Source organism: Adiantum capillus-veneris, chromosome 24, assembly GCF_014529385.1.
Source record: "Adiantum capillus-veneris isolate H3 chromosome 24, ASM1452938v2, whole genome shotgun sequence".
NCBI classification, from domain to species: Eukaryota; Viridiplantae; Streptophyta; class Polypodiopsida; order Polypodiales; family Pteridaceae; genus Adiantum; species Adiantum capillus-veneris.
This window is the reverse complement of record NC_140954.1, coordinates 43933364-43940330: the sequence shown is the minus strand read 5'-3', so window position 1 is coordinate 43940330 and position 6967 is coordinate 43933364. Positions and strand designations below refer to the sequence as shown.

At 43.9% G+C, this 6967-nt stretch overlaps 1 protein-coding gene across 1 annotated transcript; it reads right to left on the bottom strand.

Moving 5' to 3' along the window:
* Positions 1-2236: 2236 nt before the first annotated feature.
* LOC147426286 (protein DETOXIFICATION 16-like) lies at positions 2237-5984 on the bottom strand. Its single transcript, XM_086498065.1, has 8 exons — positions 5600-5984; positions 4832-5376; positions 4495-4581; positions 4337-4393; positions 3984-4222; positions 3773-3891; positions 3582-3668; positions 2237-2514 (listed from the first exon to the last, which is right to left on the bottom strand). The coding sequence occupies exons 1-8, from the start codon at positions 5876-5878 to the stop codon at positions 2452-2454; spliced, it is 1476 nt and encodes a 491-aa protein (XP_086354191.1). The 5' UTR covers positions 5879-5984; the 3' UTR covers positions 2237-2451.
* Positions 5985-6967: the final 983 nt, after the last annotated feature.

Genomic DNA, 6967 nt, shown 5'->3' with positions numbered 1-6967 from the left:
AAAAGCAAAAATAATATACCGACGAACTACTTTATCACGTCGTTGCCAATGCGTATATGCAACATGTCAGTCTTCAAATACAGGTCCTTCAGTGATAAGCATGTTGTCATGATCCATATCAACAGGTTGAGACAGACATACATGATTTCCAGGGACAACATCAGCGAGTTCATTGCCTTCAAGAATGAGCAATATCTTTGTTTTCCAACAAGAAAATCTTTGGCCTTAGAAAGGAGGAACAGAATGATGGCTAGAAGGAAAAACACATTCGATGAGAATAGTCATAGCCATAGCAAAATCTATACACCATATGTAGTAAAGGCTGTAATTGAGGATGAGAGAAATATCACGACTATGTTTTGCCGATGATAAACGCAAGAAAGATGCTCAACAAATGTCCAAAGATGTGAGGGACCACCCAAAAAAGCAAGAAAAAAGAGACATTAATAATAAAAGAGTCCTCAAAATAGAGTGACACAAGCCTCAAGATTGACGGCCGCAATATAGAGATTAACCTCACCGACTTGGTCTACCCTCCATAGTGATGGCATACCTATCTGCAAGCTCACTCACTAGCAGTTCATACTAGACCGGTTTAGTAATTTTCCTTTTATGTTGTATTTACTCTCTTATGGTTGGTAGACTCCTCATCTTATAATGGTGAAGAAGAAGAAGGTTCAACCTCCATCTCTGTGTGTTCTCTCTCGGGTGTGTGCAAGAGCTCAAGCTCTATCTTTCTATATCCCTTGACAAAAAAAATCTTTTCTAATATATTTTGGTTGATTGGTGACATGTCACTGACAAAAGAGAGACGCTCGTCATTGACAACATCCACTATGTGCAAATTATACCCCTCTTTTAAAACTACATATGTTGTTTATCTCCAGTTGCTTTGTTTCTTTTCCATCTATTTAAAATGTTTGTAGGTATCTAAGTTTGGATAACCTCATGTTTAGTGATGTCATTGCCTACACTTAAAGACAAAAAAAAAAAGCATTAAGGTCCACAATAGAAAATAAGGAGAAGACGCCTGGTTATGCCAACATGCAAGATTGGAGGTAGGCCCAAGATAAGTTTAAGGTGAACCTCGCCATGTTCACAGAATAGAAAGATGTGTAAACTATGCAATTAGAAGCTTGAGTCATATCCAAGATTGGCGACGAGGACAAGGAAATGTTCAAGCTCTTCTCATTAGTTTTGACTACTTTGGACTCTCTTGCAATCTTTTCTTTGAAAAGAAGTGGTCAGGTATATGCCAACCCTGAGCTTGTTGAATTATGAAAGAGATGTCCGCTTAGGATTTCATGCACAAACATAAGTGCTCCAATTTCAAGGCACTCAAGTAAGCATTGTAAATCGGCAACATGTGGTGGGCAATCTAACATAGCTATAATTTTTTTTTATTAGGTCATCCAACACTACATGTGTAACTCACGCCATGTAGGAGGATGCAGGAGCCATTATTGAGTTAAAGAAAGCCAACATGAAATAATTCAACATTGTACGTGTGACTAGCACCGCGAGGAGGGTGCAAGAGCCATCATTGAGTTAGAGAAAGCCAACATGAGGTATCAAGTATTAAAGGGTGTTGTTCTCCCTAAACTTTGGCTTACTTTTTTTCAACAAGTATAGATTGCAATGATGTAGCAATAAGAGTTTCTATGCTTTTGTCAGCTTCTAATCGAGTAGAATTCATTGTATTTGTAGGGTTCAATGTTGTATACTCAAAACACTATGCATCCAAATTATCAAAGTCTTTAAAGACAATAAGCAAGGTTATTCTTCGAACAAAGATTTAGAGAACAAAGAGAGAGATTGGGTGCCAATGGCAAGGATGTTGTACTTTAGGAACTATCGATTGCTTAAGTCTTTGGTTGTGTAAACCTGTTTAAAATTCCGATGGTATGCCTAACACAAACGATGACAATTTACTACTAACCCAATTACTCACCGCTGGTAGTATGGATGCCAAAAGTTGTACTCCAAATAAATCCTTATGCACATGTGCGCTCCAATCATCTCCATATGTTGTAGTGATCTTACATACTTTAAAAGAGAATCTACAAGTGAATCTACAAGTAAACTCTTGAGGGATATCATACTTTAGGATACTAAAAGGTCTATGGATAGATACAAAGACTAGTGGCATAACATGACAGGTTTGGAGATGGCATAGGACTGCATTAAATCAAAATTTTCAAATAACAATCATGGATTTATACAAAGACTTGTTGCAAAACATAAGAGGCTCGGAGAAGGTCCGAGTAGACATCATTAAATTTTTTATAACAATCATGGAATTGCACAATGACTAGAGAGGTTGTAATTTGTTAAGCAAGCCTAATTGCCCCTACAATTTAGGACCAAAATTGTTGTGCTTCTCTCTCTCTCTCTCTCTCTCTCTCTCTCTCTCTCTCTCTCTCTCATGTGGAAGCTAGTTGACCATCGCTTTCAAACAAGAAGCGGTTCGCGTAAGGAAGTAGCCATACCAAGACGTTTTGCAGCCTCTTTGACCTGCATTCACAATCAAATTGGTCAACACATGATGAAAACGATATACTCCAATCCACTAGGAAACTATAGTTCTTCGATATATTCCCACCCAGTAGTCTGATCACTAGACGATAATAGAAATCTCAAATGGATCACAAGATGTGACGTAAAATAATGAGGTGAAAGGCCAAGCCACAGGTCTCAATGAAATCCCAAACCCCCTCGTCATTGTCTCGCAAGGGGTCAGCCAATGGGGAATCTATGGTCCACATTTGGGGGTGTGGAGCGGCTTTGATCTCAATTGTCCGATCTGGTGGTGAACTATGGGGTGAACTCGGGATAAAAGTGAGGTGAACTAGGGGGTGAACAGTGGCGCCCCGAGTCACCCGCCTTGAGGGGGTGTGGATCGAACCGAAGACCTTTCGCTTGCCACACGAATGCCCTACCCTCACGCTAGTGCACGTCGTTGTCTATGTTGGCATGGCACACGATCACACCCTAGTTTACCTGCCTCTCTAGTTCACCATCAGGACACGTTCGTACGCTGGGGGCACCCCCACCGACTGCACTCCAACGCAAATATGGGAATCCACGCTACTTGTGAAAAGCAAAGCATTCGCACGGATTTCCAAAACCAGCAGGTGGCACTTACCGTCTGCAGCCAGTGTGCACAATGCAAGCTTTGTTCATAGCCGCTGAATACCAACGCTGGGTGATTCCTGGTTCAACACTGTCAATGAACTCTGCCCTGCGCGAAACCAACCCACGCCCCTTGACCCCAGCCCATGCGAATCTGCTCTTAGTGCGAGCGCCAAGACCGAGCGACGAAATCTAACGCCCGCGGACAGACAAAGTCAGCCGACTGTCCCACTTGTCTTTTGTCCATTTCCTGAAACGTGCAAGGCACGCCTAAGTTGAGGAAGCTTTTGCCAAATTCATGCCGACTCCTCCAGAAGGAGGCGGGTCTGTCCCGACGGGCCAACTCTAGGTGGCCAACTCTAGAAGAGGAGAGGAGACAAATTATGGCAGGGTGTTAGTCTTTGTAAACCAGCTCGATGTTAATTAGATGCTGGAGTAGAAGGTATCACCTCTTTGTCCCAGTCCATAAGCCAAGTGAACACAGCATAGGTCACAAACTGTACGAAAGTGCCGACAATCAACCCTGTCCATAGCCCCTGCCACATGCATAGATAATCACTTGATTACCAAAAACTCTTTATAACTCGCACTGCAGCTAATCAGCAAGGAAGGCCAAAATTGGACTAATCGCTGAACAAACCTTGCCTCCGAGATGAGCTACAAATGCGAGGAGGCAACCAATAGGTAGTCCCGCAATGTAGAACGAGGATAGATTCATGAAAGCTCCAGCCCTTTGCCACCCGGCACCCCTGACAACCCCTGGCAATCAAGCATAACATTGTAACATAGACGCCGCACTAAGTCAAATATTTAGCCAAACCAACCTTCACATATATGAACTCTTCACCAACCTGAGAGCACTGCTTGCAAAGCGTCAAATGCAGATGAGGCTGCAAAAAACGGGATATATCCGGCTATCAAGGTGACCACCTCCTCGTCATTGCTGTACACCCAACCCCACACGTTTTGAACAGCCAACAAGAAAACTACTACAACCAACGCTTCAACCAGCGCAAGAACCTTTGCGACATTTACAGCAATTCCAGCAGCTTTCGCATTACCAGCACCTAGCTCGTTCGAGAGTCTTGTGCTGAAAGGTGCAATACGTCGTCAGTAAACTTGCGACCGACCTCATGCATGGCAGAACGCATGCATGCATGATGCATGAAAGCTGTACAATACCTCACAGCAGCTGATTAATTACCTCACAGCAGATGCCATACCCATGGGGATATTGTAGAGCAATGTCTCTGAGTTTACACTAGTCCAGGATAAGATGAAGTTAGTCCAACAGCAGATAATTAACGCCGCTGTCTCTCTCACAATCAAATGTTGCAGATTGTAACATTACTAACAGCTTACCAGATAGCAATGATTCCAGTTGTCAGCTCCGGGTTGGCAAGAAACGCCGAAATGATGACCAGGACCTCATACGACCACCATTCCAAACTGACATAAACCATATTCCAAGTAGAGTGTTCTGTTGAGATCAAAAGCACAAGTAGAGAATGCATGTAGAGACCAGCACATGGGAACTATAATAAGTGAGGCAATTCTCTCTCTCTCTCTCTCTCTCTCTCTCTCTCTCTCTACACAGACACTACCACACACGCATACACTTATAACGATTATCCACATGCACCCACTGCTGCACTCATCTATTTGCCACTAGGGAAGTTCATGAAAGCTCGATGCTTACCACACCATCATGGCGGATGGAACTGCCAGTGCAAGAAATCCTCTCATATCTCGCACTGCGGCAAAGGATAGCGGAGCGATACAGCGTGCGCATCTCTTGGAGCACCTGATGTAAACTTCGAGCGCAAACACCGTAATCCAAAGAGAGATAGAGTTGGCAATAGCAGCTCCCTTGTAGCCCAAGCCAGAATGGAAGACCAGAGCCCAGCATATAGGAACATGACAGACCACAGTGATGGAGAAGCACACAAACAGCGGCTTTACAAGACTCTGCGCTTGCAAAAATCGGACTTGGCAGGCGTAGAAAGAGTAGGCAAACAAGGTGGGGATGAGCCACACTCCATAAGCCCCTGCCTTGCTTGCAAGCTCTGCTTCTTGCCCCAGTGCTTCAAAGATTTGGTCCATGTACACCCATAAAATTGCGATGGGCACCGCCAGAACATTCAAGACCACCATCGACCTCTGCATATATACTCCCAGCTTTTGATACTCTCGAGCTCCGAACGCTTGTCCACATAAAGTCTCCATTGCTCCGCTCAAACCGACCTGCTCCGGGCAAAAGACACCGAAAACGAAGGCACATCAACCCTCTGTCTGGCAGGCAGAAAGAATGTGGTAACATATCTTGTAGCTTCCAAACAGAAGTTTCCACACGTTTTCAAGTGGTGAGATAATTAAGCTCTAATATTGTTTAAGGTGTGCAACACTGCAGTAGAGGAGTAATTAAGACTATCTGAGGGGATCAGTAAGGAGGACAATAACAATATACCAAGACGGAGTAACCTGTAACCACGGAGAACGAGTAGGCCAGGGAGGCTGCCGACAGCTCGAGCGACCCGGTATGCCCCACAAACGTGGTGGATACGAGCTGAAGCAGGAAACTTAGCAGGTTGCCGAGGATGAGTGGCCATGCCAGGCTGATCTGCATTCTTGTCTCCATCCATGTTACAGACTTAAGATACCCGGCCAGTACTGCCTCGTCCTCAATTCTACCACTCGGAATGGGAAGTTTAGTCGCTGCTTCAGTCGTGGTAGAGACCGACGCCATCACCGACCCTCGGCCACGCTATATTTCTGAAGGTTGCTTGGAGTCGCTAGGAAAGAAGTTCGTATTTTACTTGGCTAGCAACCACCCCCAAGACAGAAAAGGGTCCTTGTTAGAAATGACATGCTATTGCAGGTGAGACGACCTTTTGACCTCCTACACGAGGTTTATCATTTGTCCTTTTCCCAAATTGGACCCTTCAAAACGTGACGTGCTTCCTGCTTCCTATGGGGCTATGGGGATGTGTTACTTGCCTCTAAAGGCCTTAGTATCCATATGGATGAAGGTAGTCCAATTCTGGGTGTTTGACAAGTGTCCCTCAAAAGTGCATTAAAAGTCTTCAAAGCATTGAAGAGAAAGCCTTTCAAGTTTCACATGATCTTTCTCAATGATTTGACATAATAATTTTTTTAAAACTTTTCATTTACAACAATGCGAACATAAGAAGCAATGGACCTACAAGTTTAAATGTCTTTGGGCATTTCCTTTGGAGATTAAACATTCCACCATCATGTGGCTAATCATCCATACTGGCATCTGGACTCGAAGCAGAGCACTCAAAACAGAAGTTCGTGATGGTATTTGCAACTGATGCCATAAAGCAGTGGAAGACAATCTACATCTTTGGTTTAATTGTAAAGCTAATGGGGGGATACTAAGAGTCATCCAGAATGTAATCAGCCAAATAAATCTTAATGCTTTGGACTTCAAAGACTTGTTACTGGGTTGCTGCAGGGGTCTTGACATCCCACTATGGTCCATCTGGAGAGGGTACTTACTTTGGTTTATTTGGAACCATAGGAATGTTGTTTTGTTCAATAGCCCATCAGCCTATCCCGTATGTCTCCTTAAGTCTGATCTCAAAGAGTCTGCCCTCAAGCTGTGTAATAAAGTTAAAGAAGCTTTACCACAAGGCTTATCTTTATCCTTGGTCTTAAAGTCTACCCGATGGCAAAAATGGAGTAACGGTTGCCCCTATGTTTTACCACCCTGCCAAATTCCGAATGCTCTACCTCTTGCAATTGTCTCTGAGTAGTTGGGGCTGACCCTCCCTCTACCTATGGGTCTTCTTCTCCCCATTGTATCTCTTTT